General features: G+C 41.1%; 1 protein-coding gene across 3 annotated transcripts in view; it reads left to right on the top strand.

Moving 5' to 3' along the window:
* Nucleotides 1-6,887: 6,887 nt before the first annotated feature.
* cgnb (cingulin b) overlaps nt 6,888-21,504 on the top strand; it is a 41,438-nt gene continuing 26,821 nt past the window's right edge. For 2 of the 3 annotated variants that reach the window (XM_088329257.1, XM_088329255.1), the window contains exons 1-5: nt 6,889-7,071; nt 10,631-11,623; nt 12,364-12,449; nt 12,537-12,606; nt 20,174-20,262. In XM_088329257.1, the coding sequence (XP_088185383.1) occupies nt 10,661-11,623; nt 12,364-12,449; nt 12,537-12,606; nt 20,174-20,262 (1,208 nt within the window). In that variant the 5' untranslated portion in view covers nt 6,889-7,071; nt 10,631-10,660. Of the gene's footprint in view, nt 7,072-10,630; nt 11,624-12,363; nt 12,450-12,536; nt 12,607-20,173; nt 20,263-21,504 lie in introns of all 3 variants that reach the window. The other variant, XM_088329256.1, reaches the window with a different exon arrangement.

Below are 21,504 nucleotides of genomic sequence, written 5' to 3'. Positions count from 1 at the left end.
TTTCCTTATTTTCATTTTTTTCTCTTTCCATTGTTTTCCTTTTGATCCTTTTGCCCCCCCCCCCCCTTTCTTTTTCTTTTTTCTCTGTCCCTGTCCTTTCTTTTCGCTCTTTCACTATTTTTCTCTAGTAGCACGGCGGGGCAGTGGTTAGCGCGTGTGCAGCACAGTTCTAAGGTCTTGGGAACCTCCTGTGTGGGTTCAAATCCAGCTACCGGGCTTACTGTGCGTAGTTTGTATGTTCTCCCCGTGCTTGCGTGGGTTTCTCTCGAGCACTCCGGTTTCCTCCCACACATTCCAAAGACATGCATTTCAGGTGGATTGGCTGGTCCAAATTGTCCCTAGGTGTGAATGAGCGAGCGAGTTGTCTGTCCCTGTGTGCCCTGCGATTGGCTGACAACCGGTTCAGGGTGTCCCCTGCCCGATGATTGCTGGGATGGGCTCCAGCACCCCCGCGACCCTGCTGAGGATGAGCGGTGCAGCTAATGAGATGAGACTTTTTCTCCCACTATATTTCTTTCATTTTAGCTATATATTTTTCTTTCCGTGTGTCGCTTTCTCTCTCTGGTTTTCCTTATGTCTTGTTCTCTTTAAAGTTCTAATCTGGCTTGTGCGTGCTTTTTTTCTACCTTGTGGCCCCTGAACTCACATGAATTTAACACCCCGGACTCGCTTCTTTTTGACGTCATCAGAAATTAATGCAGGCAAGGGGAGAACATGTGAACTCCACACAGGAGCTTCGATCGCAGAACTGTGCCGCACACGCTCTAATCACTGCCCCACCGTGCTGCCCTCATTGAATTCCATTAGATTTAAAAACACTTTTTTATGAGGACAAATGACTATTAAGTAATCCCAATACAGTGTTGTATATGATGTTGTTTTAGTTTTAATGATTTAGAGCCTCTAAGCATTAAGGCATCACCTGTTCCAGGGTTGTCAAAGATGTGGCCCAGATCAGGCCTGCCAAGTGTTTTTATCCGCTCCGCGAGACGACGCTCAGAGAAGCGCAAGACAAAACCGAGTTTTATGAATGCCCAGCGGTCGCAAAAGGCAGGTGCCACTCACAAAGCAACTGGAGTTTAATTTTTTTTCCCTCTCCTTTGCCCTGCTCTTTTTTTTTATTCTCTCTCTCACACCCTGTATCTTTCTCTCGTTTCTTTTTTTTCCTTACCTTCTCATTGGATTTCTTTCTCAGTCTCTCTTTTTCTGTCTTTCTCACTCTTTTTTTTTCTCTGTCCCCCTCTCATTTTTTTCTCTTTTTCAACTCCTCGTTCTCCCCCTCTCTGTTTCTCATTTTTTGGGTCTTTCATTTCCTTTCTTTTTTCTGTTTGGCTCTTTTTCTGTCTTTCTTACCCTCTAATTTTTGCTTTCTTCCCCCTCTTTCTCATTTTCTCGATCTCTCGTACTTTTCTCTTTATTGTTCTCTATTTGTGTGTATGTATATCATTTTTCCTCTCTCCTTTTGTCTCTCTTTGACTCTCATTCTGTCTTTCTTTTGTTTTTCTTTATCTGCCTGTCTTTTTCTCTCATTCTCTTTATGTATTCTACTACTCCGACCCCTGCGACCAAGTGTTTTTTTCTTCCATGTGGACGTTGGGCTTAAATGAGTGACCGAACCAATGCATACCTGTCAACCTGTACGGGTTTGCCGTACAAAGTACGTTTTCTATGCATTTTAAGACGAGTACGACGTACAAGGAAATCTGTACGGAAAAACGCAAATTAGTCAATCGCATGCGTCTGCCGCCTGGGATTTCCCATCATGCATCATTCCGAAAAAGAAAAAATATGGTGTACGATTATTTGGTACGGGAAAATACGACAGTTTGTACGAGCATGGAGCCCTGGAGCTTGACAGGTATGGCCAATGCCCGGACGCAGTGGTATGGAGCGCATAGTCTCCACCCCTCCTCAGAGGGCTGGCCAATGGCTTGTCTGGAGGGGCGTGGCCCAGCATGCAGGCGTGTTTTTGCAACAGGTTGCTTTGGCAGCGAGGCGCAAGATACACCAAATATTCCCCTTCGTCTCATCCCACCAGGACGCTTCGGGATTCCCCCCCCCCCCCCGTAAGGTAAATTTACACACACTTACCTGTTTTTATTTTTATAAATGTATTTTCTTCTTCTTATGTCATTCCATAGTAACGATGCGCACGAAACAAAAGACTTGTTAATTGGATCGCAGCGCGTTGCGTAAACAAGGATAAGACAGTGTTATTATAGCAACCCTAAGCTTTTAACGGGATACAATGGCGCCTAATGCTTGTTTACTTTTTCTTCACCTTGTGGTTTCGACGCACACCGATACCGAACGACCGGACAGGTGGGTGTGACGCAACCGCCCCGCAGCGCATCTACAGAAAGCTTGAACATATTCTTAAATCTCGTGTATTTCGCATGCCTGTCAACCTCAGCTAATTGCTTCCCTAATTGAAGGGACAGTGTGTAATATTCGACCACTAATTGTCACTTTATTGTGAGGGATGTCAAACTCATTTGAGCTAAGGGAAAACATTCTCTCTGGGGCCGGAGTAGTCGATTAAGGAATTATAGGTTAACAAGGGAGATAAAGAAAGAACGAAAAAAGGGAAGTTAAAGAAAAAGAAAAGAGAACGAGACAAAAGTTAAAAAAAAAAAGAAAGAGAAAAATAACAAACTAAAGGATAATTAAGAAAATGAAGGAAAAAACAGAAAAGAAAGAAATAACAAATAAAAGAAGAGAAAATAAAAAAAGAATACAGTAAAGAAAGAAAAAAGGAAAGAGAAAAAGGAAAGAAAGCAAAAGAAGAAGGGGGAATAAAAGAAGGAAAAAAGACAGGTCCTTGGTTTTTGAGGTTAACCTGTACGAACAAGATGGTGGACCAATATATCAGCTCCCCTTAGGTGAGGTCACATGTAAAATAAATGCAAATATTCAAAAACAAATGCTGGTTAAGGAATGTCATATACGTTTGATTATTGTCTTAACAAATATTCTTTTTTTTAAACAAATTAAATACATTGCCACCACCAGCAGGCATTAAATAATACACAATCCCTTTTAATGATTGAAGTTCCCATTATAAAGTGATAATAAACCTTGAAATCATAAAGTGTAACCTATTTACCTGAATCAAGACAGACTGGAGAATTAAAACAAAAGTAATTTGTGTAAAAAAAGTTTATTTTGTTTTCCAAAAGAAAATAAACTTTCAGCATTTTTCTTATACACAGCAGTAGATTGATCGCTGGGTTATTGCAGTTAATGGAGACCAAAAAACCCCCGCCAAATGTAAAAAAAAATCCGCCAAGTAGCCCCTTTAAAACCCCCAAGGGCCAGACTTACCTCAAGATGACGTCCTTACCGACTGAGAGTATACGACAAAATAACAACTATGGATCTAAAAAAAAAAAACACCGAATTGCAGTTGAATGAATGCTCTTCAATGTCAGTATACTAGGGGCGGCAGTAGCGCAGGAGGTAGAGCGCTCGTCTTGGGATCAAGGGATCCCAGTTCGAATCCCGGCTAGCCCGTGTTACATGTCGAAGTGTCCTTGGGTAAGACGCTGAACCCCTAATACCCCCAATAAGCAGGTTAGCGCCTTAGATGGCTGCAAGGCCGCTATTGGGAAATGTGGAGCACATTGTAAAGCGCTTTGAGGAGTCATTGACTTGAAAAGCGCTATATAAATGCAGATCATTTCATTTCAAATTGAAGGGCTTCTCCTTTCAGTGTAAAGGCGTTTTAGAGAGCCACACGTCTTGGGACCAAGAGGTCACATGTTCAATTCCCAGATCTTCCGCGTTTAGTGTATAAGTGTCAAGTCAAATCGCATTTATTTGTGACGCCCTTAATCATAAAATATCTCTAAGGACTGCAAAGGCCACAATGACTTCCCTTTATCTGAAACCGACATGCGGGCAAGGAAAATCTCAACATGAGGAATAAAAGAAACCTTGAGAAGGGGCCACACAAGTGGTCGTCCCTCTTCCAGGATGACCATGGTGCAAACCACCTGTCCCTGTGATAGCATTTGCTGTGTGCTGTCTGCTGCAGAACACAAGGCACGATACGTTGATATCAAGGACAATAAAGACAATTCAATTCAAATAGGCGAAGCAGTGAAACGGTGGTAGCCAAAGTAAAAAAATCCCCAGCAAAAACACATTTTGAAATGTTTGAAAAACGTATAAGTTCACAGGTATGACTTTGTTATCATTATTTTGAATGTGCTTTGATCTATTCTTGTAGTTCTAAATAATCATGAGCCTGGAAAACAAGTGGTGAAACAAGGGAAGGGCTCATTGAGCTGACTTTGAGGTGTTTTTAATGAAGCCCAATTAGCATCTTGTTTGTAATTGCCACTAGGTGAGTTCCAGACAAAACACCAAAGGAATACTCCAAACGGGAAAAGTTTTTCTTTTCAATGGAGCAGTTTTCCTTTCATTATGATAAACCTCTCATTCTCCCTTCCTCTTCTTTTGTCTCTTTCTGTCTCATTTTCCCTTTCTCTTTCTTTCTGACTTTCTCTCATTTTCTATTTTTCTCTCTCTACTTTTAATTTTCTATTTTTCTCCTCCCTATTTTCTCTGTGTTTCTCTCCAATTCATCTCTCCCTCTCTCTCTCTTTCTCAGCGTCTTTCTCTTTATTTCTCTATCCCTGCTTTCTTTCTTTGTTTCTCTTTCTTTGTCACTTGATTTCTTTGTTTTTTCTTTTTCTTTCCTCCTTTCTCCCTTTCAGTGCTCTTTCTTTTTTGATCTCTCCCTCTCTCCTTGTGTCGCTCTTTGTTTCCTCTCTTTCACTCTTTGTCTCTTTCTTTCTGTCTTTTGACCTTTCTTTCCTTCCCTGTCATTTTTCTCTCTTGTGCTCTTCCTCTCATTTTTCCCTCATTCTATCTCTGTTTGTCTCTCTTTTTCTCAATTTCTTTCTCTCTCTCCTGCTCACTTTCTTTCATTGTTTCTGTCTCTCTCTCTCTCTTGCTTTTGCTCCCTTTTTCTCTTCCTCTCTCTATTTCTGTATTTTGCTCTGTGTGTTGTGCTATCTTTCTTATTTTCTCTTTCTTTCTCCCTGCCTTCCTTTCTCTCTCTTTGTCTCTCTCGACTATCTTTCCTTTTCTCTCTCCCTGTCTCTTTGTCCCTCTCTCTTTCTTTCTCTTTAATCGATTTATCCGGCCCCTGTGAGAGTTTTCTTCTACTATGTGGCCCCCGAGCTCAAATGAGTTTGAGACCCCTGGTATAATGACAAGAAAGGGGGATGTTTTGTTTTCATTGTGGCATTTTCCCTTTAATGAGAATAACTAAACCCTGTGTTATTTTTTTAACTGGCCTTAATCAATGAGCCTCCAAGAAGACGCATCCATTTATCCGACACAAAACCGCTTTCGTTCCTCGAAATTATTGAGGAATAATATCATACACTCTCATACCGTTGAGATGCTTTTTAAAAGCCCCAATCATAAATCAGACAATCATTGCAATTTTGTTTAGCCGTTTGACTAAAACAAATCTGACTTTACTCCTGTAATACGTATCTTGTATTGTGTTCTGGAGCATGCAGAACACAACAAATGTTATTCGGGTGCAGTTCGTGTGTGTGTGGGTTGGGTGGGCTTGACTGTCTGTGTTCGCACAACTGTGATAGGCTGTTGTTTGCTGTCAATGAAACAGCCAGGGTGGGCGGGCGTACCAGTCAATGGGTCCACTAGGGGTAAGATCTTGAGCCCAAACCTGACCCAAATTCGGGTCAAGCCTAAAATGTAAATCGTTACGTTTGGTTTCGGGCCGGGCTTCTCTTTTGCTGACTACCTCATTATTATTATTTTTTTATTATCCACTTTTCATTGTTTTTTATTTATTTTTCTTCGTGTTGGATTGAGTCTTGCTGCTCGGCCGGCGTCGTGCTCGACGACACGCTCTGCTCCAGGATAGCGCATTTTCTCGGGCACGATCCCTCAAATCACATTATTTGGTTGGGCTCTAATTCCTGTGGGCTTAGGTCAAGCGGGATTTCTTTTTTAGGGCCGTCCTTACCTCCAGTGTCCACTCAAAACAAACTGCTAAGCACAGCCACAGCTACAGCTAGTATTTCAGAAGCACATTGCTTTAAAAATAATTTTTTAAATTTAACTCAGACCCTGATGAAAGTCAGAAGAGTCCATAGAAATGGTGATTACCTGCAGGTGTTTTGTGGAGTGTTTTCTGGTCCGGGAAGGGACTGAGGCAGCATTGGAAGAGAAAGCACAGGCGACATTGCAGGTTTGCCTACTTCGGATAGGCTATGTAACAATTGTTACTAGCTGCCTGTGCCAAGCCAGTATTTGACCAAGGCCAGGTCCATTACCCATGAAAATCATGACCTGGAGCGACACCTTATGGGGAGCCGCTAAATTCAGGACGGTTTATTTTAACTCACGGAGACTTTGCTCAATTTAAGGAAACCCGATGCTAGCGTGCCGCTACCCAGCCGCTCTCTTAATCGCTCCTGCACTGAAGGTAGAAGCTCTCCAATTTTCGTTGTGCTTTTGTATAATAACAATAAAGAGCATTCTTTCAACTGCAATTCTGTGTTTTTATTTGCGGATCTACAGTTGTTATTTTGTTACAGTCAGTAAGGACGTCATCTCAAAGTAAATTTTTTTATGAAGAGGCATAGCTACCCCGCTGGGTTTTTCCATTTCTCAGGGGGTTCTAGTCCCACATAAACGCGATAACCGGGGTAATAATGTACCCACCTTGGGAATATAAAGTAGTATATAGAGAGAAGGAAGGAAGGGAATGGTTGGGGGGGGGAGGCAGCTCAGCCTGTTAGTCAACATTCCCGGTTTCAGGTGTTGTGATTCTCCTAGTAGTCTAAGAAGAAACGATAGCAGACTTTCTTGCTTTTTCTCCACTCATCTCGTCATCCTCCTCACTTTTCAGGGCGCAGTCCCCCTCAGTGGCTGCTATGTCCTCTTAATAACTCCATATTTTATCCAAAGGGAAAGCACGCGCCATGCCGTGTGTAAGGGGACTGTCTGGAATCTAAAGAATTTTTCGTTTTCTACAAACAGAGAGAGAAACAAAGGCCCACTTTGATTTCCTGCTTTGCCAAGGTAATGGGTGTTATATTGTAACTTATTGGTTAGAGCAGGTTGAACTTAAATTTCTGTCGAGGGTCACAACAAGTATCGCCTTCCACCTCCTCTAAGAACGTTTTTACATATTTTCATATTTCAGGTCTCAAATCCATAGATAAAAAAATAAAAATATTTTCTCAGAATCATCAACACGGAGACACAATCGTGAAAAGAAGCCAAATGTATTCACATTTTATTTAGTGCTGACAAATGAAACATTGAAAAGTAGGTGTTGCAAAAATATGCACACCCCCCCTTTGAGTTACCACTTCGTACAACCTCCTTTTTCTGTGATCACAGCCACAAATCTTGGGTATGTCTATAAGTTCTGGACACCTTGAAATTGACATTTTTGCCCATTCTTCCTTACAAAACAGCTCAATTTCCTTAAAGTTTGTTGCTGATCGTTTGTGCACAGCATTTTTCCACAAACGCTCTGTAGGATTGAGGTCTGGACTTTGGTTTTACCATTATAACCCCTTTATATTGTTAGTGGTGAAGCCTTCCATTGTCAAATATTCTTTATGTTTTTAGGGTCATTATCCCCTTGGGACGTGAACCAGCGCCTCATTCTCAGGTCTCTTGCAGACTCCAACAAATATTCTGCCAGAATCGTCCTGTATTTGACTCTGTCCATCCATCTTCCCATCAACTCTTAACAATTTTCTTACTCCCTGCTGATGAAAAGCAACCCCAGAGCATGATGCTGCCACTACTACGTTTGACTGTGGGGATGGTGTTTTCAGGGTGATGTCAGTGTTACTCTTACACCAAACATAACACTTTGCATTCAGCCCAAATAGTTCAATTTCGTTCTATTCTGAAAAGAGCACCTTGTTCCACATGTTATTTGTGTCTTCCGTCTGGCTTCTTTCAAAGGCAAACCGGGCCTTTTTATAGTATCCTTTCAGAAAGGGCTTTCTTCTTGCCACTCGCCTTTTAATTGTTTCTCTGATTAGTACACTTCTTGTCTTGAACAAAGGTTTAGTGGGACGGCCAGGTCTTGGTAGGTTTGCAATAGTTTTGACATTATCGCTTGCACAGTGCACCTTAAGATGTGTACATGTTCCAGAATCACTTGTATCCCATTCCTGCTTTGAACTTTTCCACAACTTTATTCTGGGCCTTTCTGGTTTGTTCTTTGGTTCTTCATATAGCTGTCATACTGCTTCATAATGCTGTCTGTTCAAGCATATTTAAACTTAGACATAATGACACACAGGTGCACTCTGCTTGTCATTGTAAGTCATTTAGGTTGACATTCGATCATTTAGAAGTCATCAGGGAACTTCCCCAGTCGGTTGTGTGAGCTGAGAGGAAGGGGGGGCTAATATTTTTGCAACATCTTTATTTCTTTTTTTTTTCTTTGTTAATACGATATAAAATGTTGAAACAATTTGGTTTCAAGTGTGTCTCACATGTTGTTGATTTTAAAAAAATATATATGTTTTTGATTAGTTTTTTTGTCTTTAAATTTGAAGCCTGAAAAATGGCAATACCTGTTTATCAAAAAGTTCTTGGAGGGGAATACTTTTTTGTGGTCACTTCATGAGGTCAGTTATTTTTTTCTGCTTGTGCTTGGGTTTTAAGAATCTCAGCAAAAACCCGGTTTGTGTTTGAACTTTTCACTGTTATTGCCGGCGAGGATGATAAACTTGGTCCTTTTGCCCGTCTGCCGACACTCTAAGTCAACAGACTGCGCCTGACTGACTCCTTGGATAACAGTCTAGCAAAGAGTGAGGGGGGTCCGTTGACATAGTACCTTTTTTTGTTTAACGCTCTACGGAACCAGAACAATGGGGACACGTATTGCCCACTAGTACTCATTATCCGATTTTATTTTACTTGCGCATGCTTTCCGAAGAAAGTCACAAGTATGCAACACTCATGGGCAAGTGTTTCGAATTTGCCATGGCACAGTGGGAAACCTCAAGGGTAATAAATTGCGTTCATTAAAACTCCTGCGGCACAAAAGGCCTCATTAATATTGTTAGTGATGTGAACTGTCTTTTGCAGGAAGCTTCTCAAAACGGTAAAAGTACATCTTACACTGGAAAAGATACAGTGTTCATACAAGTGCTTGAAATGCTTGAATAAGCTTGAATTTTAATGTGTTTTCATGGATTGAAACGTGCTTATATTTTGGGTAAAGTGCTTGTCAATGCTTGTAATGGTTGCCATGTTTTAAAACAAGTCTTCTTTAAAATGACACTGACATTGCTCTCTGGTGGCTTCACTTTGCCATTGCATCTCTCCTTCCCTCGTGACTAACGGCACCTTTTAATAGTTTGTATGGCATGCTCCTATAAAGCGTCATCGCCCCTCACGGGTCGTACCCAATAGGATGGGTGTATGCTACAACTAAAGACGACACTATGAAATGTAGTGCAGGGATTATGTACAGTATGTCACAAAGTGTGAAAGTAGTGATGTAGAGCATTTAGGCCCAATGGCAAAAAGCCCGCTTCGGACGAGCGGGGGTGCGTGTTCCGGAGCAACCTTTTAAATATCAAGCATGGATACAAAAGGGAAAAAGAAAGGTCTTGTAGATCAATGTATAGTATGTCACAAAAAAGAATACACCCTTCTTATTTCTGCAGAGATTTCATTATAATGTTTGATAGAACATCACACCGCCTTGACACGAAAAAAATAAGTCTGTATGAAGCTATTATAGCAGTGTAAATTCATTTTTTTCCCCCTTAAAAAACTCAAAATATAGCGATCAATAACTAAGCCCCTAGCAACAAAAGTGAATATGGAGAAAGTGTGTTCAAATAGAAGTACACTCGGTCATACTTGTCACTGAAACTCCCAAGATGGCACACCATGGCAAGGAACTCTCTTGGTACCATAGAAAATTCTGGCGCTATATAAAGCTGCCCAAGGCCATAAGACAGTACAGTGGCCAAGATCCTTCAGCGTTTTAAAAAATCAGAATGCACTCTCAACGGGGCTTGTGTTGGATATCCAAAGAAGCTGAGAAGCAATCTAAGATAGATACAAGCGAGAGTGCTGTCAGCATTGTTGCAAAGATTAAAGAGGTGGGGGGGTCAGCCTGTAAGTACTCAGACCATACACTTGAGGAACTTTCACTTTAGGGTGTATTCACTTTTGTTGCAAGGGGGTCTGGTTATTGACGGCTATATTTTGAGGTTTTTAAGGGTTGAAATAAATGTTCACTGCTATAATAGCTTTACACCTTTCATTGTGTCAAAGCGATGTTTCTTCAGTGTTGTTCTAATGAAGACTCAAATGAACTTCCATCAACCGGAAAATTTTACCCGTCTTAGAAAGAAAAATATTTGTGATTAGAGATCTAAAAATCATGTCTTTGTAAATGGACATGCAAGATTAAAATTTGCATTTGTAAATAGCAGATATAATTGTGGTTCTGCAAAATACATGAACGACACATTTTCTTTTTTAAAAGTACTGGATGATTTAGTAAATTGGCTTTAAACTTTCTTAAAATGGCTGAAATTGGCCATTAAAAAGGTGTACAAACCCTTATTTGCATTTTCTTTTTTAACAGGGCTACCTGTGCACAGATAAGGAAGTGGACATGAGCACCCTCTCTGCCGAAAGGAAGCCCATGGTGGATTACGGGGTCCAAATCCGCTTTATTAAAGACCTTGATGACACGGGCGGCGCAACACCGGACAAAACCCGAGGGACTAACACCGTCTCTGCTCACCCGGCCAGCAAATATGGGGTGGCGGTACGTGTCCAGGGTATCTCCGGGCAACCCTACGTGGTGTTAAATGACGGTGCTAAAGGCGACTCGTATGGCGTCCAGATCAACACCCCGGCCGCGGTCCCTTCGACACCCTTATCGTCCTACAAAGAGGTTCCTGAAAGCGCCGGAGAGGCAGGGTTCACCTCAACACGTGGCCCTGGTTTGGATAACCCACAATCACCCGAGGATGATGACGTGGAGATCTACCATAGCCCCTTGAGAAGACCTCCAGGAGACGGTCAGGCAGGGAGTCACGGGGAGGAAGAGGTCAAAGAACCCCGAGTCAAAGCGGCAACGGGTAAAGAGCAGAAAGTACACCAGGAATGGACTCTTAAAGAAGACGATAAAGAAGAGTACAATGAAGCCGGCCTGAAACCGGTCAAGGTCAACGGAGCCGGACCCAGCGGGTTTCAACAATTCGCAGGATCTCCTGTGAAATACAAAAAGCAACTTTCAGAATCGTCTCCGGGGCCGTCCACGTCGACTGAGGAGAAGCCGATCGACACCGACTCCCTGGCGCCCATTAATAAGCTCATCAATAAATTCAACAACAGGACCCCGGGTGGCGCCCCACAGGCGAGGGGACGGAGCGGGGCCCGGCAGCAGCTCAACTTCGACGAACGCAAACGTTCCAAAAGTCTGGACGCACGAAAGGAAACGTCCCGGCCCTTGCCTCCTTCGCCCACCTTCAATCCATATGCGTCCCCACTCGGTGGGCCGCAAACAAACCCCGGATCGCAGGCAAATTACACAGCCAAAGAAGCCTCCATAAGCATAGCTAAAAAACCGGTAAGGTCCAGTAAAATAATCAAAGTCTTACCCATCACTGGGTTTGTCTTAAACTGGTGTTTCTTAACAAGAGCGCCACGGACCAATTTTTAATGTGTTGCGGGCCTGCGATAATGCTCTGTGCGTTTGAGAGAGACATGATCTAATTTCATTGGGATTTTGTTGGTTTTATTTCCTTTTTATGCCCGTAATAATGGGCCCCAACAGAATAGTAATAAGGGGAAGGAAAAGTAGAAAACGGTGCCTACATTGTTCGAGTCGAAGAAGGAAACAGAAAGAGAAAAATGTAACAGTGCCTGCCATTGAAACACTGATGGGAGGTACAGTCCATGGTTTAAAAACGTTACATTTTTATCTCTTTACCCATATAGTGATGTTTATTAACTACCTAATTAAATAATTATTGATGTTTAGGTGCACGCTTTATTAGTATTTTGAAATTCCTTTTAGTTTGCGGCTTTTGTAAAGCAGTTTTAGTGGGTTGCTTATATGCGACGTAGGGTTATATGTGCGTTTACACCGCATTTGAAGTCGTTATGGGTCATTTTGTTTTTGAAAAAAAAAGGGAAATATGTTACACAAACTCTGCTTTAGAAATAATCCTTTCATTATATAAATTTGCGAATTCTAATATTTTGGTTGTTTATGTCGCAGCTTGTCATAAGTTGTAGTGGTGGGCCCTGAAGTAAGACGAGTTGAGAACCACCGTATTAAACTATATCACTTTCCCGTCTTTCAAGGAGATCCCACCGAGGACACAAAAAGTGATCGGTATAGGGGAGAAGGCTCAAGCCAAGCAAGCTGTTTACAACGGTCTCAAAGAAAGGTGAGTAAGTCTGCAAAAGGCACAGGGATCAGACTGAGCGTGTAATCCACTCGAGTAATCCGTCCCCATATGTTCGTCTCCCATCAGCGCTGTTGAGAAGGAAGCAACCCCGGAAAGAAGGAAGAACTTTGTCCACGAGACGCCCACCTCCCTAAAGGTACACAAAGCAAATTGCAGATTTCTGCCATTTGTTATCCGGATCCAGAGAGATTACAGAGAGAAAGACAGAGAGGGAGAGAAATAAAGGAAAAAAACTGAAAAAAAGAAAGAATGTAAGAGAAAGAATTAGAAAGCGTGAGAAAGAAAGGGAAAAGAGTGAGGAAAAAAGAGGAAAAAATGAGAAAAAAAGAGAGAGAGAGAGTAGGGGAGAGAGAGAAAGGGAGAAAGACAGAAAGATAAGGGGAAAAAAGAAATACAGTGAGACAAAGAAAGAGAGAAAAATAAAGAGGGAAAGCAAAAGCAAGAAAGAAAGCAAAATAGAGAGTGAGAGTTTAAAGATTTGATAGACATAGAGAATAGAGATAGAATAGAGAGAGCGAAAGAGCAAGATAATAGAGAACAGAGTGAGAATAAAGCGAAAAATTGTAGAGAGAGAGAAAGGGTGGAGAGAAAGAGAGAATTGAAAGAGAGAAAGAGGAAAGAGAATGAGAGAGAGAAAGAATAGAGAGTGAATATATATATATATATATATATATATATATATATATATATATATAAAATCGAGAGAGAGAGAGGGAAAGAGAGAAAGGACAAAATAGAAATTGGGCTCAAAAAACGTGTTTGGATTTAGTTATAAAAAAGGTGTTATTCTTTGGATGTGTTTTCAATTCGTGCTATCAGGTTACCGTATTGAACCATGCTATTTTAGCTAAGTGTTTGGTGTAAAAAAAAACTACCATGTTGTTCATTTTCATAAAAACGAAACGACTCAATTGACAGCTAACAATGATCACGCTCCTGAGGTTTTGCATTTGGGTCAGAATGTCTCTCGTATAATGTTTTGCTAATGAAGCAAACAGATGGCTGCCAGCACGTGCTCTTTTGTGACAAAATGAAGCAAAACCATGCACGCTCCAGTGTTTCACTCAGTCTTTTTATCTCGGCTCACGCAAGCATTTAAGAGGACTTGTCAGTCGTACTGCTTTCGCCAGCTAAACGCACGCCACCCTTGAAATACAATACTTAGTAAAGACTTGCGCTCCTCCAAGAACTTTTGTTTTCTCAAAGAATACCCTGAACAGGCCCAAAAGACATGTAACAGACACAAATAACATTTGGAACAAGGTGCTCTGGTAAAATGAGATCAAAATTTAACTTTTCGGGCTGACGGCAAAGTGTTACGTTTGGCATAAGAGTAACACTGCACCACACCCTGAAAACACCATCCCCACTGTCAAACATGGTGGTGGCAGCATCCTGCTCCATTGCTTTTCTTCCGCAGGGACTGGGAAGATCGTTAGAGTTGATGGGAAGATGGATTGAGCCAAATACAGAGCGATTCTGGTTAAAAATCCATCTGAGAATGGGGCGCAGGTTAGCCTTCCAACAGGATAACAACCCTAAACATAAAGCAGAATCCACAATTAAATTGTTTAAAAACAACAACATGAAGATGTTAGAATGGCCGAGGCAAAGTCCAGACCTCAATCCTATGGAGTGAAAAATGTTGTGCACAAATGACCACCATCAAACCCTAAGGAACTTGAACTGCATTGCAAGGAAGAATGGGCAGTATTTCTGCTTAAAGATGTGCAAAACCTCAAGAGACATACCCAAAAAGACTTGTGGCTGTGATTGCAGCAAAAGGAGGCTGTACAATGTATTAACAATTTATTGCAACGCCTACTTTTCATTTTGGGATATTTTGGGGGTGCAATGCGTTTGCAAAGCACTCTATACCGGCTTTTCCGCATAAATCTCCATCTATAGCCACTTCTGATGATTTGGGTTATGGCCTCGTTGTGTTGTCCCCTGGTTGCTGGGCAACCATGCAAATGCCCCGGTCATTGAGAGGCATTAATATTTAAGTTGGGTTGGAACCCGGCACTTGCTGCGGGGGGCTTTTCCCTACCGCACAAGGTCCAAAAGGGGCTCAGTGTTCTTTGTGGACGCCCCCAAAGCTTCTTACATTTTTAATGATGCAATGTACTCATTACCAAATGATGAAGTAGGCTTTTGGATTCCTAAAATTAATTTGCTTAAATGTATTCAACTTTTTTATCATGCACGAGATTTTTGCACTTACTGGAAGGAAATTACTCGGTAAATCATTTTCCCCAGAGAATATCAATTTCATGATTTCCTGTGGCAGTGAATAGATTAGAAAGACTTTGGGCATTCGACTCTATTTCCTTTGACTGATCTTTCCCAAAAATGCTCTTTGTGTTTTTGTTTTTCTGCGTATGTGTGTGTGAATTCCCTCAGAGTTCGCAATAGACCAGGCATGTCAAACATACGGAGATCGGATTTCGTCTCATTGTCGCACTGTTTTTGGTTACGTGTCGGAGATGAATTACATTGTGCCTTTTACATGTTACATTGACTATAAATTCTATTGTATTCCTCTAGATCAGGGGTCAGCAACCTTTTCGGTGTGAAGTGCCACTTTCAAATTTCCCTGTAAATCAGTGTGCCACACCAAGATTAATGACTCGCATAATATTTTTTTAATATCCAACAGAGCTGTCATTTTACAACAGTCCAAATATACAACGTGGATATAAATGTCAACCCTTTAAGGTTCCGAGGCACACGATCCGTCGAACATGAAGTTATGTCAAATATTTCACTGTACTACCTCATAAAAGGGTAATTAGTATATAAAAAGAAGAAAATAATACTCAAAATAATAAAAAATAATGTGCTTTATGGTTTTTTGCTTTACAGTGCAATCTTAAACTGCTTTGTTAAACAAATTAAGTTAATAAATGTACTGTGCTACCTCAAGAGCAGGTAATTAGTACATAAAAAGTATATAAAAATCTACTGCCACCTACTGATAACTGATGACTGTTACAGTTTAAAAGATAAAATTGGGCAAATTCCAGCGGCACACTAGACAAGGTCTAACGGCACACTAGTGTGCCCCGGCACACTGGTTGAAAAACACTGGTATAACTGACCCATTTATCTTCCACTATTCTTGTTCATCAATCAACTAAAAAAGGAATATGAATAACAAGTGGAAAGGCTTGTAGCCATCCATGACTTCAACGTTTTGCCATAAAAATGAACCAGAATCAACCATTCTTCATTAAGAATGAACTACAATCAAAAAACAAGTGCTATGGACAGCTACCATACCATTCATCAATGATATCTTCTTTCAGAAAATATCAAAACTTGAAATAACAGCAGCAATGCAGAAGGCACGCACACACATGCACACACACGCGCGTGCACACACATGCTTCTTTAAAATATTCGCTATCAGTAAATGTTTTTTTTTGGTTTTGCAGTGAGCAATGTGATAACTTGCTTCAGTGGTGGTGTTTTTTGCAGTGATTGTAGTGGTTTTCAGGGTCTGTGTTTGTTTGCCGTACACAGCGCGTTTTAATGTCATGATGATTCATTCATTTATCGGGCGCGTGTGTTTCGTTGGCCGGGTTAAAAAACGGATCTCTCCTCCGCGAGGCACCGCGCAAACGCACACTGACACAAAACCGACATAAAGCCTAACGTAAAGCCTCTAAATAACACGGCGTGCACCTGAAAATGTCTAAATTTCAGGTAAAAATGCGCATTTTTAAAGTATAATCATTATTATTTTGCAGTGCGCTCGTTTGCCACTGGTTAACCCCTCGCGTGCCACTGCTGGCACGCGTGTCATAGGTTGCTGACCCCTGCTCTATTCTAAGCACTGTAAGAGACAAATTTGTTATCATTGTGATTGTATTGTAATGATGTGGAACCCGGTGCTTTTTCGCTTGTATTCTGTATCACTGCCGGTCTGGTGGTTTGTCGCGACCTGCGTTCGATTTGCGTTGTAACTGTTGTTTTGGGGCGTAAACAACAGAGACCGTATGATGAAGGTGCAGATCAGGAGGCTTCTCATGCTACTGGTTACCATTAAAACCAGTACTATCGCCTTCACGTGGGGGTGCGGAGCCCTACCCAAATAAATGGCCTGGAGTGGGATGGGTGCTGCCAGGCTGTACTTGCTCAACACCATCACACCAGTGTTATTGCTCGTTCACTGCTAAAAGTAGCTACTTAAATTATTTCAAAGCCGTATGACAATTGAGGCAAGCATACATTTTTAATATTCCCACTTGAGTTTGTGTATGTTTGTGAGGTTTGTGGTGAGTTGGTTGAGGTGTAAAGCTGCATTTACTCTACCGTTAAAATATGCCTCCAATAAGCAGGTTGGCGCCTGGCATTGTAAAGCGCTTTGGCAGATCTTCATTGACTTGAAAAGCGCTATATAAATGGAGACCATTTAACGTATTCAATGCCAAACATGAAAATCGTTGTAAAGTCAAGTCATGTTTATCTGTGTAACCCTTAATTAAAGGTCTATACAGACTACAGACTATTATGACACCATCTCCTGATCAAAAACCTACATGAAGGCAGGTAAAACTCAAAACCTCAGCATGAAGAAACCTTTAGAAGGGGCCGCGGATGAGGCAGTCCCCCTTCCAGAATGGCCAGGCTGCCATGGATGTTGCAAGGGCAATACACAAACAATACACAGACATCGTCAACATGAAATATAGGTCGATTATAAGCTATACAATATAAGTGTTTTTTAAGTTTAGATTCAAATAGTTCCAATCTCAGAGGGCAGAGCATACGACGGCACTGAGGCCCGGATGGATGAGGCTCTCCATTCTGCAAATTTCTTCTTTGCTCTTGGGATCACTGGTAGATCAGTATTTTCCGAGCAAAGGAACATGGAGGGAAAGTACATGCTTTTTTTTGTATAATGCCGACAGAACCTTAAAATCATATCTTAAATTGACAGGGAGCCCGTGCAGGTCAGCTAAAATCGAAGTAATGTGATCAAACTTTATTGTCTTAGTTCCATCGTTTGTGAATACATGTGTTGTGATCAGAAAATATCCTTCTTCATTCATGATTATATTTTGTAGGCCAGGCTACAAATGTAGCCTGAATGATAAAGCAAACTGAGTTTAACATGCCTGCAATATAGACACCTGGGTGTTTGTTTGCTAGACTCAATGATGCTAGAGTGTAAAGTTACACAACTCGTTTGCTTTTGTCTCTATTGTGTAACATACCTGCTGAAGAATAACATTATCTCAGCTTGAGTTTTTCCAAAAGCTACTAAATGGTTGAATACACCATAGCCAGGAGTGGCAAAGCTTTATTTATTTACAGTTTGAAGTGACTATTCATGCCCTGAGACTTTGGTCTTTAATTGCACAATAACATAATGGCTACATTTATTTTTCTTGTTATGAATTATTTATATTAGGAATTGGAATTGTCTTTAAGATCATTGATAACAGTGTTTACAACGAGATTTGGCATAGCACTCCAGGATTTAGACGTAGTTAAGATTTACTAAAGAAAAAAAAAGACAAAAAGAATGTCAGGGAAAATTGGCAAAAATACTTTCAGGGTAGCGCTTGGAAACTGTACTAATTTGTAAATGTATCGTAATAATTGTGCAATGTAAAATCGTAAATTGTAATAATCGTACAATGAAAATTATTGCAGTATAGTAGCAGCAACAAAATTCCCAAATGAATCGATAAATAAGATATGAATGGACATTTTTCTTTCCAAGAAGCAAGATATTTATGATTCACAATCTCGCACGCTTGTTAAGGGTGGTGATGTTTCGAACTTGTTTCATTCCTACTTCACGGAACGACAATTCTTCACAGGTATCTATGCATGTTCCTCCAGAACCCGTGAAGTTAAATATGGGGTTCCCCAAGGTTCAATTTCAGGCCCCATAATTTTTAAACTATGTATGCCTGCCCCTTTGGGATGTCATCAGGAGACATGGTCAATTTCCATAGCGACACAGTCGACAACCAACTGTACATTGCCGTGTCCCCCCGATGACACAAGTCCGGTACATACCCTTTTAAAATGCCTTTAATATATTAAGTCATGGATGGCAGAGAACGTCCTCCAGTTCAACCAGGACAAAACGGAGGTCGTGGTCATTAGTTCTGAAAGTCAGAGAGAGAAACTTTTACCAAAACTGCTAGATTTTAGACCTGCAGACTATTTAAAAAAATGGCTGTTACTTTTGACTCTGAGCACATATGAAAAATATAACTAAAATGGGGTTTTGTTATCCGAAGAATATAGCCAGAGTCTTTTTATACAGCACTTTAGCAATTTATTGGATTTGATTACTATGGGGAAAAACGTTTCTGAGCCTGTTAGTCCTTGTTTTAAGGGACCTGTGGTGCCTTATTGAAGACCAACAGCTCAAAGAGTTGGTGTCCAGGGTGAGAGGTGTCCTTTATAATGTTGTTGAATGACACAACTGTGTTCTTTGCGTTATTTAAGGCACGTGTTGGGTTACCATATTTAGAGTTTGTACGCGTGCTTGAAGTCATAGCAGATGTTTTTCCACGTTGTGTTTTAAAGCATCGAAAAGTACTCGAATTTGGGGTTTAGTGCTTGTAAATGCTTCAAATTGTCGCGATATTTCTCAGCAATTCTGCTCCAAAAGAACGCCGACACTGTTCTCCGGTGGCTTCACTTTGCCATTGTATTTCTTCCTCCCTCGTGAATAACAGAAGCTGTCATTAGTTTGTAAGGTATTGTCCTATGAAGCATTATTGCCTCCTACAGGACAGGTACATGCTACACCTTACCAGGGCATTATGAATTGTGTGTTCTTGCAAGGATTACATATTAATCATGGACATTTATTTTGGGTCATGCAAAAAAACATGATAGCGCTTCCCAATGATGAGTTGTAATAGGAAGAATTTCCTGCAACTGAAAATGTAAGCTAATTATTACTGTCATTTTTACCCAACACCTATATTGGGAGAGATTAGCCTCAAAAATATTTACACATGTATAGTATGGATCCAGAGATATATTCAAAATTTAAGATCTCAAAATCGTATTTCACACGCAAAATAATAAAAATCGCCTATGTAAATCACGGATATATTTGTGGCTCTCACACCGGATTTCTTATTTTAATGGTACTGGAGAAATTGAAAAAAAATCTTTGAAAGTCCTTCAAAAGTGCTCGAATTTTGCATTGAGAAAGGTGTACGAACCCTGGGTGTAGCAGCTCAGTTCCACCCTCGAATTGTTATGGTAGCAAAAATCCCGATTTACATTCCAATGAGACTAAACCACCCCCACGAATCTGAGCATTTTAAACCATGGGAAGTCAAGTCAATGGTAAAGAAAGAAAAAAAGGGTCAGAAATAAGGTGCCTTGAGGGGGTAAATACTTTGTGTTTTAGTGCTTGTGTGTTGCTGTAATGAGGGTGTAGGAGGATAAGCCCTTGTATAGATTTCCTTCTACTGCCTTGCTCGTGGGCGAGCGACATCTACAGTTCACTCTGCATCCTCGTGTGTGTGTGCGTGTGGATAGTTTGGTGCGTCATTTTCTTAAGAAATTCACAGCACGCCCGCCGGTCGGACCGGTTCGCCTGCAAGACGCTGCAAGAAACTAGGGCAAAGAAACGAAAGCAAAGCAGATAATACAGAGCGAATAATGTATGTGCAAGGTCGACTCCAGATATATACTGCGCTTGTTTTTGTGTGCAGACAAACGGAATCCAGGGGACATTTTGCATCGCCGAGCTCCAGGAGCAACTCGCTCGCCTCAAGAAGCAACTTCAGAGAGCCAATGAAGAGTGAGGATGCTTCTATACAGAATCCAAAACAGTCTGAAATCATAACAATGGCATAAAAGGGAAATATTGAGACCTCTATACTTTAAACCGAGGGTGTCAAACTCATCATAGCTCGGGGGCCACATGGTTGAAAAAGCATTCACACAGGGCCGGACTAGCAGATAAAAGCGAAAGGAAGAAAGGGAGAGTGTTTGAGAGAGAGTGTTTGAGAAAGAGAGTGCAAGAGAGAGATGAAGGGATAAAGAAGGAAAAAAAGAGAAAAAAAGAAAGAAAGGACTAACAGAAAGAGAAATAGAGAGAGAGAAAGCAATAGCAAGAAACAAAAAGGGAGATAAAGGGCGGAAGAGAGTTATAAAGTGAGAGAGAGAGAGAGACAAAGAAAAAGAGAGAAAAAGTAGAGAGAGAAGGAAAGAGTGAGAGACAGACTGAGAGGAAGACACAACGAGTGCAAAGGAAAGATGGTAAGACAAAAACAGAAAGAGAAGGAGACAAGCGAAAGAGTAAAGGCAGAGAAATAGACAAATCAATAAAAATTGAGAGAAGGGAAGAAAGAGAGGGAGGAGGATACAAAAAGAAAAAGAGCAAAAGAGATGGAGATAAATTGAGAGAAAGAAATAAAGCTCCAGTGTCTTTGTAGGTGGTCCCTGGTTTTGGCGACATCCAATGGACATATTTAAAACCGCAGCTCGTTTTGAATTTTGAAGACGTTTGTCTAGCTGAGCTGTGACATCATCGAAGGAACACCAGCACCCTAGCAAGCCAGTTACCATATTGTTTTACTTTTAATTAATCAAATCAGTTTCAAGTGTTTTAAGCGAATTTTGTGTATTTTTTGTGGAGTTGTCTCGCAGGTGGATGCAGTAATTGTACAACAAAGTTTAAGCAGCTGACTTTCCCAAAAAATACACAGAGAGCCGCTACCAGGAGGTCTAAAAGGGACCGATCAACGAAAAACGCACGGCTAGCTGACCATAAAACAAGCATTGAGCGCCCAGGCCAACCAGGAACCAACACCGAAAAGCGGCGCTGGCAATGCTAAACGTGAAGCTGGCCAAGAATAAACCTATGGACACGGCAATAATGGCGCTAACGCCAGGCTAGCCGGCCAAACATCACACGGTGTTTAGCAAATGAGCCCCAACCGGGCGCAAACAAAACGGGAAAGTCCTCGGCAGCCCTGACACTAATGGGTGGATACCTGAACAGAATTATACCAACAACGACACACGCAGCAAAAAACAC

Source organism: Urocampus carinirostris, chromosome 2 (genome assembly GCF_059441175.1).
Source record: "Urocampus carinirostris isolate Australia breed hairy pipefish chromosome 2, RoL_Ucar_1.0, whole genome shotgun sequence".
Taxonomy (NCBI): domain Eukaryota; kingdom Metazoa; phylum Chordata; class Actinopteri; order Syngnathiformes; family Syngnathidae; genus Urocampus; species Urocampus carinirostris.
Note: the sequence above shows the minus strand (reverse complement) of the source record. Positions and strands in the feature narration are given on the sequence as shown.